At 40.9% G+C, this 14,279-nt stretch overlaps 2 protein-coding genes across 10 annotated transcripts in view; both read right to left on the bottom strand.

The window, feature by feature from the left end:
* The window catches only part of uckl1b (uridine-cytidine kinase 1-like 1b), a 45,753-nt gene extending 38,418 nt beyond the window's left edge, over positions 1-7,335 (bottom strand). Inside the window, exon 1 of one of the 6 annotated variants that reach the window (XM_019868521.1) lies at positions 7,068-7,335. In XM_019868521.1, the coding sequence (XP_019724080.1) occupies positions 7,068-7,153 (86 nt within the window). In that variant the 5' untranslated portion in view covers positions 7,154-7,335. Of the gene's footprint in view, positions 1-518; positions 982-3,212; positions 3,542-7,067 lie in introns of those variants that run through there. The other 5 variants (XM_019868525.1, XM_019868523.1, XM_019868527.1 and 2 more) reach the window with 5 other exon arrangements.
* A 1,440-nt stretch (positions 7,336-8,775) lies between these two features.
* Positions 8,776-14,279, bottom strand: part of znf512b (zinc finger protein 512B) — a 33,395-nt gene continuing 27,891 nt past the window's right edge. For all 4 annotated transcript variants that reach the window (XM_019868418.1, XM_019868419.1, XM_019868416.1 and 1 more), the window contains exons 16-17: positions 13,784-13,882; positions 8,776-11,939 (exon numbers count right to left, since the gene is read on the bottom strand). In XM_019868418.1, coding sequence (XP_019723977.1) covers positions 11,595-11,939; positions 13,784-13,882 — 444 coding nt within the window. In that variant the 3' untranslated portion in view covers positions 8,776-11,594. The remainder of the gene's footprint in view (positions 11,940-13,783; positions 13,883-14,279) is intronic.

Here is a 14,279-nt window from a genome sequence, read left to right as displayed (position 1 = left end):
ATAATGTGACGTAAAGAATACAGAGAATAATTTTGTTAACATATTTATGAAAATAAAATAACAAATTTATGTTATTCTCAGAAAAGTAAATTTACTTTTCTGAGAATGTTTAGGCCAGCAGAGAAGGCCTTGCTGGCCCTCAGGGTCCGCCACTGGGTTGTTCAACATTGCAATGTTACTCACAGTAATAAGTCCAGAGTGACGGTGCAAATATTAAGTAATGAAATAATATGATGATTATTTTTTTCCAATCAATTAATGAAACAGAAGAAAGAAAATGGTCACGATGCAGCTACTCTTTTGGTCCGTAACGTACGAGAAAATAGAAAAAAATGTCAGTCATTGTTTTCCAAAGTAAAAACAGAAGTTGCAAACAACATTAATTGGGACATCTCTAGTCCAGTCTAAATACAGTTGAAGACGCGCAACGAAACAGAAGCTAAAAGATCACAAATACGAATGGCAAGTTTCAACACTTCACTTTCACAACTTGCATATCTTGTCAGGCTCACACTTACTGAATTATCCGAGACATCCACACTTCACCCAGAGAGGACTGCAAAAAGCTGGCTGCCATTGTTTCCGAAGACTGCCACTGTACAAATGCACTCAAATGCAGGCCACTCGATGTTTTTCTCACAAGTCAGTCTACCCACCTTTATATTGGCAACACATCTCCTCAGGTAAGTGTGGAGTGTTCAGAGGTGAAGCGTACAAGTGTTTATCTTATCAGCGCGGGGTCAACAAGCACGGATGGAGTCAGTGAGAGCGGACACGCAGCAGCCACTTGGTGGGTTATCCGTTAAAACCAAACCAGTGTGCAATAAAAGATTAATGGCGCCGCTGAATATGCTGAGTTAAACACTTCTGTATTTGCAGTCACATGCCTTACAGTGTAGACAACGATGATCAGTCACGGTGCAAAGAAAGCGGCCAGGGGTACCTTGAAGCACAAATCTTACTCAAGGTCAACAACAAACAGCAAAGAACATTTCTAAATATAACACAGGGCTGTATCGTTATTACCTCGCCTTTTCACAAGTTTCTTTTTTCATCTTATTAATTGTGTTGCTTCATCGCTGACACCTCTATATGAGTTAAACCTAGTCACGAGTGACATCTCCACATTTATTGTAGTCTTGTAATAATTACTGCACAATGCTATTAAAATTGAACAATGCTATTAAAAAAAAACAACTAAAAAAACATTTGCACCAAGCCCAATGAGGTTACCACTTTCAGAAACAACTCAGTTTAAAATGCTTTTTAAAGGATATTTACTTACAATTTAGGTGGATGCCAAGTTGGTCAATATCACGTTTGAAATAATATTAACACAAAGCATACGCGTCACAAAGCTGATACGGTGATGCCTTGAGACACAAGTGACCTGACTTATGGGTTGTTTTGAGACACGAGCTGCCTCCACCCTACTTTTTGTTTTGTCTTGAGAGCTCAAACTTTAGATACAAGGGCTGGATGGTGGCAGCAAACTCAACTCACTTTACAACAAGCAACGGTTTGATAGCTAAACAATTAATGACAAAGAGGCTTCAAGCTGTTTACTGAAACCCCCGGTTGAAATTTGCTGCCAAAGTACACAGAAAAAGCCATGTGTATTTAAGACAAACAGATAGCTTTGCCTAAGGTAAGTTCTTATCTTCATGCTAACAAAAAATATGTCAATACGTGATTTCCATGCGAAAAATTAACATCAATAGTCATGTGTTTCGACCTGGATTGCCCAACCAGTCGATCGTGTCCTGTTGTCAGTGGACTGGTCCCAAGTGGATCATGAGGGGGGTTTAGGAGGAAATGGGTGAGGGGAAAAGTGTCTATTGGTGTGTGTGTGTGTGTGTGTGTGTGTGTATGTGTATGTGTGTGTGTGTGTGTATATATATATGCGCGCGCGTGTGTGTGTGTGTGTGTGTGTGTGTGTGTGTGTGTGTGTGTTAGTGTACACTGCACTCTACGCATCCTATCAGTTTCACGCTCACAAAAAAAGTTATTCAAAAGAAAATAAAGAAGTTGGTCACCTTTAACCTATGGTGGCGGATGACCTGCATCACAGTCAGTTGTTAGCGGTCAGCAGTCTGCAATTGTAGCTAGTGAGCAAAGCTATTCAGATCTTTGGTCAAAAATGGTTGGTTACCCCTGGTTTAGATTTCAGAAGCAATGGATATTTGAACCCAAGCGGTGGAGCAACACATGTAAACAGAGTTTAACAATACCCACAGCCATAGATTCCTCATACGCTACGAAAAATGACTAATACAGGACTAGGGAACTCTGGCTCCTCCAGAGCCATATCCTGCTTGCTTTAGATCTCTTCCTACTCCAACACACCTGATTCTATTGATGATGATTGTTTCAGGCTTTTACAAAGCCCGCTGATGACCTGATCATTTGAATCAAGTGTGTTGAAGTAGAGCGATGGAAAGCAGGCAGGATATAGCTCTCGAGAAACCGGAGTTTCCTACCCCAGGACTGATGTAACAGAATGTTACTGAGGCAGTTTCAGAACTAGTTGTACAACAAGTTCAATACTTGGTTTGTCTGTATGATTATATTGTACTGCCTCTGGGTGGCTCTGGAGGGCACAGCAGAAGGAGCAGCACAATGAATTGGATGGTGGCATTGAATCATGATGCATAAACTGGGGGGGTCTTCTTTTCAGATTCCATTCAAGCGTTATTACTCTATGGCTGGATAAAGTACAGTATTATAGAGTGCTATTTTTCCTTATTAAAAAACACAAATAGAATTTTTTGGGGGGTATTATCAAATACAACTTGTACTTCTAGGCACCACTGTACCGAACCACACAATTACAGTATTCAGACCAGTTGAGCTGTCTGTTCTATATTGCAACAGAGAAAAGAAACCAGAACTGCAAAAATCCACTCACATACTGTGCCAGTGAAGACGACAACACAACAGGTTACAAGCGCCACATACAAGAAGAGCGTACAGTCATGTTCGATGGGGGGTTGTATTGTACAAAGAGGAATATACAGTCCTCTAAGACAAGAATAAGTGAGAAATGCCATCCATCGATTTGCTATACTGCTTATCCTGCTGCAGCGCTTCCCAGCTGGCTTGGGGCAGACTGTGCCCTAGACTGGTTGCCAGTCAATCGCAGGGCACGTGTAGAGCGACAACCATGCACAGACAATATTATATTGCAAATTGATCAAATAAAGTGCACTTACCGGCCATCAGATGTCAGTGTCCAGCAGCCAGATATTCTGGCTCCTGAGTAATTTGGTAGGGAGGTCATACGGAGAGAGGAGGGAGACTTCCACCACTTTAATTTAATTCAACGCAGGCAGCCACACTCACTTTCATATGTACATAGACACTCTGCTGCATTTGTCATGTAACACATCAAAAGTGAGTCACAGTGTGTGACACGGGAGTGCTGAGGATTAGGTTGGAGAAGAAACGAAACTTTACAACATGCTTTCCGTTTCCTTCCATTTAGCAGGGCAGCGCGTACAGAGGAGGGAGGCACCGCGGCGAGCTCTGTGTCCAACTACAGCACCACTGGTCCCTGGATGCTCCTCCTCCTCCTACCCACCAACAGCGAATGCAAGAGGACGACCCGCCCTAACAACTAACTTCATTAGGCAGTATTAATAGCGGTAGCTTCGCCAAAGACTGTCCGGGCCGCGGGCGCGCGTACGTCAACGCGCGCGTCATCTGTGCCTGACAGTGCATGCGCACGGCGCAGCTGGGACTGAAATAAGAAGCAGGAGGACCGCGACGGGGGCCGCCCAAAGAGCACCAAAAGGCTGGGGGGAAAACAAGAAGGAACAAACAAGTTATTATTCTAAGCTAGCGTCTGAATACTCGACAGCTTGGAGAAGGTTGAAGAGGGAGTAAGGGGAGTTGTGTTTTGCCCCTGCAGGGATTTCTATGTCTGTCAGTGTTTTACACAAGAGTCACACACACTCTCTCACACAAACAAATAGAATGATGAAATCCAGCACTCTCTTTTCACCAGTCTCTCTCCGCCCCCCGGCCCCCTCCACAAACACACACACGCACACACACACACACACACACACACACACACACACACACACACACACACACACACTTCATAAACAGCATGATGAAATCCAACACTCCCGCCCTTCTCATCAGCTGACACCTCTTCTTCAACTCTCCCGCCATCGTCAAAACACACCAACAAATAAATATGCTCACATAGAGCTATATTTGTTTACAAGGATGGGGGGAAAAATGAATTGTCACATTCTAATATCGGAGTAAGACATGCATCAATCACCAAAGACTTGCAGATATGTTACAAGAGCTGCTTCCTTCCTAAAACATCAAGTGTTAGTGCTGAGAGTCGCTGCAGTTCAAGGCATCACAACAGACGACTGCAATCAAATGAAATAATGGGTCAGCAGTGTTGCCAAACCGAAATGCCAAGAACAGAGGAACTTTGGGCTTTTTTTACGGTCATTCCTGCATTATTCTAAAGTACTTTTCAAGAGGGGTGCAATAGTACAAAAAAAATGTATTATTGTCGGTGCATCAATACTGATGAGTTTTTCAAGGGATACACCATTGATTGGCCTATTTTTTGTTTTTACTTGCGGGCAGAAACTTGAGAAACAAGCGCTATATGGTGGGAGATGACTCAACTGTATTTACAATAAGGGGCATTAGTAAATATTCTTTGAAAAAGAGCCTCCATGTTGTTTATTGTCACTCTCAGCTGAAAGTCCCAGTCAAAGTAAACATACAACAGAGAGAATTATGTATTTAAAAACAATAAATATCTTCCATGAGCTTAATGTTAACAACGGGAAACACAATTGACACAAGGGTGAGCAAGTAGCATCTACCTGGTGGTGTTTTTACTCATTTAGCAAAAGATACCTGAACACAAACGTTGCTAAAAGACATTGCGAAGAACAACTAATATTAGTACCGTACTGATGAGATGAGGAGTTGAGACGTATCTCATTGAACGGTAGAGCCTGTCTGATACTGAACCCACGCATGCACACCAGAAAGAGCAAGCACAAATGAAGAATAAAGTTTGACAAAAACTGTCTAGTTCTTTCTTTTCCTGCTATTTATGTAGTGCTATTTTGTTGTGTTTTGGAACAGATTAAGGGCATTTTCATTCATTTCAGTGGGAACGGAACTAATTAGTCATACCGGAAGGCATCATTGTCGTTTTTATGTTTTGTTTGTTTTTTTTGTTTGTTTTTTTGCTGTTGGACCATGAATGTGAACCCCAAAGCTGAAAGCAAATCAAACTTCTTTCTTTACCCCCTTATGGGAAGTCAACCAGTCATTACCTTGAAATGGGAGCAAAGCCTCAGGACACTCACACACACACACACACACTTCATAAACAGCATGATGAAATCCAACACTCCCGCCCTTCTCATCAGCTGACACCTCTTCTTCAACTCTCCCGCCATCGTCAAAACACACCAACAAATAAATATGCTCACATAGAGCTATATTTGTTTACAAGGATGGGGGGAAAAATGAATTGTCACATTCTAATATCGGAGTAAGACATGCATCAATCACCAAAGACTTGCAGATATGTTACAAGAGCTGCTTCCTTCCTAAAACATCAAGTGTTAGTGCTGAGAGTCGCTGCAGTTCAAGGCATCACAACAGACGACTGCAATCAAATGAAATAATGGGTCAGCAGTGTTGCCAAACCGAAATGCCAAGAACAGAGGAACTTTGGGCTTTTTTTACGGTCATTCCTGCATTATTCTAAAGTACTTTTCAAGAGGGGTGCAATAGTACAAAAAAAATGTATTATTGTCGGTGCATCAATACTGATGAGTTTTTCAAGGGATACACCATTGATTGGCCTATTTTTTGTTTTTACTTGCGGGCAGAAACTTGAGAAACAAGCGCTATATGGTGGGAGATGACTCAACTGTATTTACAATAAGGGGCATTAGTAAATATTCTTTGAAAAAGAGCCTCCATGTTGTTTATTGTCACTCTCAGCTGAAAGTCCCAGTCAAAGTAAACATACAACAGAGAGAATTATGTATTTAAAAACAATAAATATCTTCCATGAGCTTAATGTTAACAACGGGAAACACAATTGACACAAGGGTGAGCAAGTAGCATCTACCTGGTGGTGTTTTTACTCATTTAGCAAAAGATACCTGAACACAAACGTTGCTAAAAGACATTGCGAAGAACAACTAATATTAGTACCGTACTGATGAGATGAGGAGTTGAGACGTATCTCATTGAACGGTAGAGCCTGTCTGATACTGAACCCACGCATGCACACCAGAAAGAGCAAGCACAAATGAAGAATAAAGTTTGACAAAAACTGTCTAGTTCTTTCTTTTCCTGCTATTTATGTAGTGCTATTTTGTTGTGTTTTGGAACAGATTAAGGGCATTTTCATTCATTTCAGTGGGAACGGAACTAATTAGTCATACCGGAAGGCATCATTGTCGTTTTTATGTTTTGTTTGTTTTTTTTGTTTGTTTTTTTGCTGTTGGACCATGAATGTGAACCCCAAAGCTGAAAGCAAATCAAACTTCTTTCTTTACCCCCTTATGGGAAGTCAACCAGTCATTACCTTGAAATGGGAGCAAAGCCTCAGGTAACACATCAATGCAGTAACACCATCTTGTGGCCTAGTCGAGCACCATAGAATGCTATACAAAGGCTCAACATGAAGAGCCACATGTTCCCTCGTCATATAAACATTTTGAAAAACTACATGTAAACGCAATTATTCCAGGTACATTTCACCAGGTCACCGATTGAATGCAATTTAATGTTACTATATTTAACAAATACAAGAGGCAATTCTGACACTTTCACACCATAAATAACGTTCAAAGATGTCATCGTGCTCTATTCATGTTTTATTTTTTCAAGTGAGGCTGCCATTATAATAACTGGTTGGGAGTAAGTGTGTGTACGTGACTATGCCATATCATATTTCCCCGATGACAACTGTACGTGATTATTTCAGCGGAAGATAAATTCCCCACCATTAATTTTCAGTTTCTAAGATGAGCGTCTTAAATCGTGAGGTGTCTTACCTTTTGGAAGTTTTGTCGACTGGCTCCAGTTTGGAGAGCCTTTCTTCCCTGCTAACGCCAGACATTGCTAATCCATTGCCAATCATATGTTGAAAGTACGTTTTTTGCCCCGTAGCATTGTGGGATATGTTGGCATCAGGCGTGCCAGTATGCTACTGTCACAGCGGCACCGAATCCACGATGAACGACAAGTCCCAGAACCCAGAATGAAAACCAAGTGCACTTCCGCTCGCCCAACAACAGCATTGGCTAGACTACTGTGCATTGCAGTGCCTGGCTAGAAGACTTCAGCTTTTTCCGAAGTTGACACAATGGTACCTCAGGCCCAGACCACGTACATTGAAACAAAAATATTTCCTGTTTTGACAACGGACATTTTCAGGGGAGTCTAGATTGTATTAAACAGTGTAGGCATAACTGCATATCTAACGTGACGCAGATTGATTCTATTATTTGTATGTGGCAACCAGGGACGTAAATATGAATGGTCTATCAGTAGGCCCCTCGCGGCTGAAGCCAGAAGGTAGCCATCTTACGTTGCCAAGGATAAAAACAACTTAAATATTTTTTTTTCACTGAAAACGCTGTTATCAGCGCGTGTTTTATGCCAGGATCATTGTATAAGGTAATGACATCCCCTCAAAGAATGAACTTCACTGTTTGCGTCGACCATTCAGAGTATATTATCAGTATCGGATTCGTAAATTGTGACTGACAGATGTTGGGTTTACATTTCGAAGAGGATTTTTTTCCCGATGGGTTTTGCTTTAATTTCATTGTTGATGGTTCTGACAACGTGATGCAGATGAATCTTTTGAATAACACTCAGAGATATACTTTATAAAAGATTCTACTTCCCGATGGACTCTCCTCTGCAGCATCCCTGAATACCAAGGAGGCTGAGGAGTGTGTACTGTATTTGGAATACACCCTCTGGTCCCCTTTAATTAAAAAGGAGAACCACCACTCCAGTTTGCCAATGCAAAGACACTGTCTCCAGTGTCCATGCGATTCTGCAGACTGGTCAACCAACGTGCACACCAGCCGCCCACTGTGCCCCCCCGCGGGCAGGATGTCTGATTTCAAATGAATTCACCTTGTTCTTCTTCGCTCATTGATTTTAATTTAATTCTCTTTTCTTTTGACTTGATACTGAGAATTATTGCCGATAATTCGTTTGATTGTACAGTACAGTATTGAAATTATACTGACGGTGAATTTTTAGCCGGTTTTTGGCGCCCTCTAGAGCCCACAGCGCTCTGAGCATCGTCTTTGTGTACTACACACATTGTATGTAGTTTGCATGTTAGTGCATGGAACGTGTCAGAAGCAAATACATCCAACAATAAAATAAAAAATTAAAACAGAAAGGAAACGCCTTTGAGGAGACTTATGATAGTAGTGTTAGATGCAACCGATTGGCCACTTATAATAACCCCAGAATTAGCTGATACAGTACTCCCCATACTTGTGCGGCTTATCTCCTGGAACTCCATGTTAGGCAAATAAAGACTCTTGGAGAAAATTGTCTGAAAGTATAAATGTGAGGATGTTTACAAGCGGTGTAGGAAACGGATGGATGCTTTCCATCTTAATAAAATTCCTTGGTGTAAGTAAGATGAGAACAGAAGCATTGTGCATGGGCGTGTCATATAATACATACTATGGGAAAGTACTAAGACAAATATCACAAATATTGTTTTACTTTTTTTTTTCAACAAAACTTTATTATTTAGTTGAAGGTTAAGGAACAGTTCATACAATACGTTTGGGAGAAAACTGTTAACAGTCCAGACTCACAGGAGGGAGCAAGCCTCCTCTGTTAGATACAACACAGCTTTATTTCAGCTATCTTTACTACATCACCATTGTGAGCTACAACACCATCTCTTAAACTCTCACCCACGATAATGACACCTGCGCCATAGGCAGATGCCTTTCACTGTTTTCAAAGTAGGTAGCATACAAAGTCACCCAAAGTCGTCTGAATAAAGGTGTACAATTCTGAGACGGTCTTGACTGGATTTCTGTGAACTCGCCTCAGTTTTAGGAAACAACAAAGGGAAGACACTTGAGTCAGCTGTTGTCCGGCTACAAAAGTCACACCACACACAGTCCAGGTTACTAGAAAGCTCAAACAACACTCCTATTTCAAGCCTATTTCATGGTATAGTAAGTGCACTAAATACAGAAACAAACACATATACATATGCCTTGTTGTCCCATATTGAATAAGAATAAAGGACAATCCCTATGTATTTGTCACTGTGTGTATATATAGATTAAAAAAACAAAACAACTTCCTTAGAGTAAACAAAAATGACAAAATAACAGTGTATGCAGACAAATAAGCCTACGATATATGTGGTAAAAAGCACTGTCAGAGCAAACAAACAATAAGTCTGTAATTGAGAAAAGCTGTACGATTGTGAGAAGACATCAATACCAAAATATCAGCAAGCACACAAACTCAGCTAAACATGATGTATTGCTTTACTCTGTAAACATGTTGCGGTTAGCACACACTGCGGGATAGATATGCGTTTTCCATATCATAGGAAGACAGATAGTAAAGGGTGTAATAAAATATAAAATACCCAGGTGAAAGCGGTGCGAAACTATCATATGGGAACACCAAAGTTTGCCCGGAAAATGGGACATTAAGAATGACATGAGTACCAAGCAATTCATTCTGTGACACTCAACAGAGAGCATTACAAACTTTTGATTTCCCGGTCATTATAAAGTTGCTAAATGTTCAAAACACACACACACACACACACACACACACACACACACACACACACACACATTCTCGATTACTTTGATGGAAATAATCAGTGCTTGTCTCATAAATCTTCACCAGTTAAACCTGGATAGAGGAAGGTGGTCCATCCCATCGAGAGAGAGAGAGAGAGAGAGAGAGAGACATGCATAATCAACTCCACCTTGATTAAAAAGGGAGAAACATCTGAGCTTTTACACTATAAAAAGTTCATGAGTGTCAATATATATTCTAATTGCGCTCTAGTTCAGAGGTGGCATCGCGACTTGATTGAAATGACGGTGTTAAACAACATTATGAGGCGCAAACTGGTGGGGCTTCAGAAGACCTGCTGAATTCTAACAGATCGCTTAAGGTCGAGTAATAAGTGGTCAAGGGGTCTATCTTAGCATCATCAACTTTTCTGCACTTCTCATTTGCTCACTTCATCATTGGTTTCAAGTATCTCCTCTACTATTCTCTGATATTGCACACTTTTCGATGTGGTGATTTGATAAGATTGGATTTATAGTTCTTTTAAAACTGAGTCGAAAACTATCATTACATGAGGTGGCAGGTATGGCTTTGTGTGGTGAGTTCAAACGTTACAGTCATGCTTGATGACGGATGCAAAGGTGTCCATTATCGCTGCAAATAGAATCTAAAAATCTGTCCCGAGAATAAAGTATTTCTGTTCCTGTGTGACAGCTACTAGTTTATATTAAATTACTATCTTGGAGTGCAAAATCACAAGAGGGGAACAACGAGGGTTAAAGTGCAATGCAATATCTTTGAACATCCAGGTGTAAGTTCATATATATTATTATATGCGAATCACGATTTGCAATGATAAAAGATCACTTTCCTAAACCTCTACAAAAGATAGTATTTTCATTCTAGTCTCACCTCTTTAAGATAAAGCAATCGCCAAAATACGGCTTCTTCAAAACAAAAAAAACTAAGTTGTTTTTACCCTACTTGATTGTGCTGCAACAGTGCAACGATCTTCAAAAGAATTATTCCTTCAGTCAAACAATTGGCTTTAGTGACAGTATTTCAAGCTTCTTCCTTTTCTGTTGAAATTGATTCAAATGTTGACACTGTATAGAAAAAAAAATCCCTATTAGATTCTCTCTTTACTAAGGTCAGTTGTTTAAATTGTTTTTGCACACTTAATGATGGTTTCAAAGCAGATATACCCTTCAAGTGGTACACAGACAAAATGTAACTAAATGTTTGGAAAAAAAGTTGAGCTTAAATGTGATGTGCTTCATTGAACACGAAAGACTGAAAACAACATGAAGAAAAACATTTTTGAACACAAATGATCAATGGCGGTTTTGTTAAATGTATAAATGTGACGGCATCATTGATTGGAATATATAACTCGATAAAGATAAGTGCTTATGTACAGAGTATAACTGTGAAAGAAATGTGAACGCACATGACGTTACCATGCTAGAGAAAATGTATTCTGTGAACATGAGTCTTTTCGAGCGAATGACACGCCTCTAACCTGAAGCAACGACCTTTCTGCTGAGAAAATGTCCTCACTGTGGAAGTCAACAATGCGGAAGTCGTAGATTTCATTTCTGAAAATCCTGCTGAGTGTGGGAACTGAAATAGGTGCCTTAAAAGGAGATAACTGCAATGGAAACAGTCCTGTTACATGTTTTTTTCCTCAGTGCTCGGTTCTCGCAAAGTTCAATCGCATCTGGAGCAGGCGTCCTCCGTGGTTCCTTTGTTGACAAAAAAAAGCAGAGCTACTCGGACAACGACAGCTTCTTCGGTTTGTTTTGTCGTGCGGAGCAACCACTGGACTGTTGGTTCGGGTCTGGATCAGTCATGTCCGTAAAGTCAGGGCTATGCGTGGGGGACTGCGTTGAGTCAGAGGACTGGGTCGAGTCCATTGCTGAGTTTTGATCGAGGTTTGGTGCTTCAATTTGTGTTTGGAGAGGAGCAACCACCGGGGGGCGCTCTTTGGGCTTGCGACCCCTCTTTTTACCAGTGCTGGCACCGTTCCTCACCTCTTCCCTAATGCCGCAGTCGTCCAGTGCTTTATTCTTGTTGTTGGAAATCCCTTCACCGTCCGACGCACGGAACCAATTCTGAAGCAATACAAACATGGTTAGAGCTGATTAGAAGCTTTCGAGAAGGAACCGGTGCAACAGAAGGACTTTCACACTTTAAATAGAACCGCAGACCATATGTTTGTATACAGACAAATACTGGTGTAACCCCGAGGTGCCCAAAAGTGGTGACTATTTAATCCACTCACTGTCAGACATTATCCAAGTCCGCATATTGCCAGCCATTTTAGAGCATTTCAGATGATCTTTCAAGACCCAGAGAATATTGTGTTCTGTGACAACATCAGCACTGAACCCACCAAAGGAAAGCACGAAAGATTCTCTACTTTTACCAGGAAAAAACGTTTGTTTTGGGCTTTTTTTCATTCTTTCGTAATCAACACTAGAACATGGGCTGGTTTGTGACCATAAAGCAGAGGAAAATATGTTATTGGGAAAAGAAACATGTCAAGCAGAACAGTGACTTCGCTACAAAGACTTTTTTGCTTTTGTGATAGCTCCAACCATGTAAGAACAAAAATTAGACCAGAGAAAGCGCTTTTGGTGATGAAAGGATGAATTATTTAACCATATATGAATCAGGAACCTGTCATGAGTATCACAGAATGCATTTCTGAAGTATGGCTTTTCTATATCCTATTTGGCATTCACTTTATGAATTGTCATCTTTTTACGGCCACGGTACCCACCTTCTACAAGCTACTTTGACACATTCATTGTTTACAGCATAGAGATACAGTGATCCCTCGCTATTTCGCGGTTCGTTTATCGTGGCTTCGGTGCATCGCCTGGATTTTTTCAAACAATCATAAAAAAATAAATAAATAAAATTTAAAGTTGTTTTTTTTTTTGAAGTCCGCAAAAATCAGTGTCTAAGTGTTGTTTACTATGCGTGCTAGTGTGTGGCACTCTGCTCAAGCGTGTAAGGTCCACGTGGGGCAAGTGTGTGTGCTGCACGTGTGCTCAGGTGAGTGTATGTGTGTTGCTGAGAGAAAGAGAGCGAGAGAGAGAGAGAGAGAGAGAGAGAGAGAGAGAGAGAGAGAGAGAGAGAGAGAGAGAGACTTATAAGAACAAAAGCAGGTCTCTCCATCCTTAATTGTCTAAACAACCTTAATTGACTAATCATAAACATGTCTGAGACATGTCGAGAATGTGTGTGTGCGTGCGTGTGTGTGTGTGTGTGTGTGTGTGTGTGTGTGTGTGTGTGTGTGTGTGTGTGCGCGCGTGTCTGTGAGCGCTCTGTGCTCGAAAGCGCAAAGGCCTACGTGGGGCTATTTTTTTTATATATATGTTAATTGGTCGCTACTTTGCGGATTTTCGTTTATCACGGGTGGTTTTGGTCCCCATTACCCACGATAAACGACAGATTACTGTACATACTCTGGTCAAGTGTAAGGTGCCGAAAGCTGTACGACTTCCACCGTGCTGGCATTTCTCTCGCTCATAATCAACGTGACAAGTTGAGATTCACCCCTTATGCTGTACCTTCAACTCAAAAGCTATGCTCACCTCATATCCGTATAACGCAATGCAATGCTGCGATCTACAGGGATTTGTTAGTCATCACAGTGGCTCACAAAACCTGAATTTCTCAGACAAGCTGGGCGAGACCCTGTTCCAAGCCAACCCGTGTAAAAATGTACATCACTTGTCAATTATATTCTTCGGAAGCAGTAAATGATTGGATTATAATCAGTACTATAGTGGGAAAAAAATCTCTACATTGGCAACAATCAACTAAAACAATTGTCATTTTAAACCACGTGGGATATTTAAGGTATTACAAAATAAGCTAGACAGAAATTGTCTGACGGTTTAAAGTTTACATCTGATTGTAAAGTTTACAACTGTCATTGACCCACCTGTGAGTGTGTCTTGCTTATGTGGTACTTGACGCCACTCTCTGAATTAAACGCCTTCTCACAGATCAGACACGTGTACTTTGCCAGTTCTCCACCTCCCTGTAACATACATACAAATACAAATATTACCATTGTTCAGCATGCATGTTTTTTTTTTTTTGTGTCAGTGCTTTAAAGCAGGGGCCCCCAACCTTTTTTGCCCCACGGACTGGTTTATGTCAGACAATATTTTCAGGGACCGGCATTTAAGGTGTGGCGGAAATAATACAACGAAATAATATGGTATGAGCTGCATGAAAACCGTGGCGTTTTCGAAATATAATAAGAAACACAAGGAGCGTCTAATCTGGCCGCAACACTCCGATCGCGATGGCAATGTTTAATGCCTTCAAAATACGATACAATGCAAATTCAAAGTGCATGAAAATGACGACTCACCACAGCACCGAGCTTGATTTTCTGCAACCAGACGGTCCCATCTCGGGGTAATAGGAGA

Source organism: Hippocampus comes, unplaced genomic scaffold (genome assembly GCF_001891065.2).
Source record: "Hippocampus comes isolate QL1 unplaced genomic scaffold, H_comes_QL1_v1.1 scaffold41, whole genome shotgun sequence".
Classification (NCBI taxonomy): domain Eukaryota; kingdom Metazoa; phylum Chordata; class Actinopteri; order Syngnathiformes; family Syngnathidae; genus Hippocampus; species Hippocampus comes.
The sequence above is the reverse complement of the archived record's forward strand: the minus strand, read 5'-3'. Positions and strand labels throughout refer to the sequence as shown.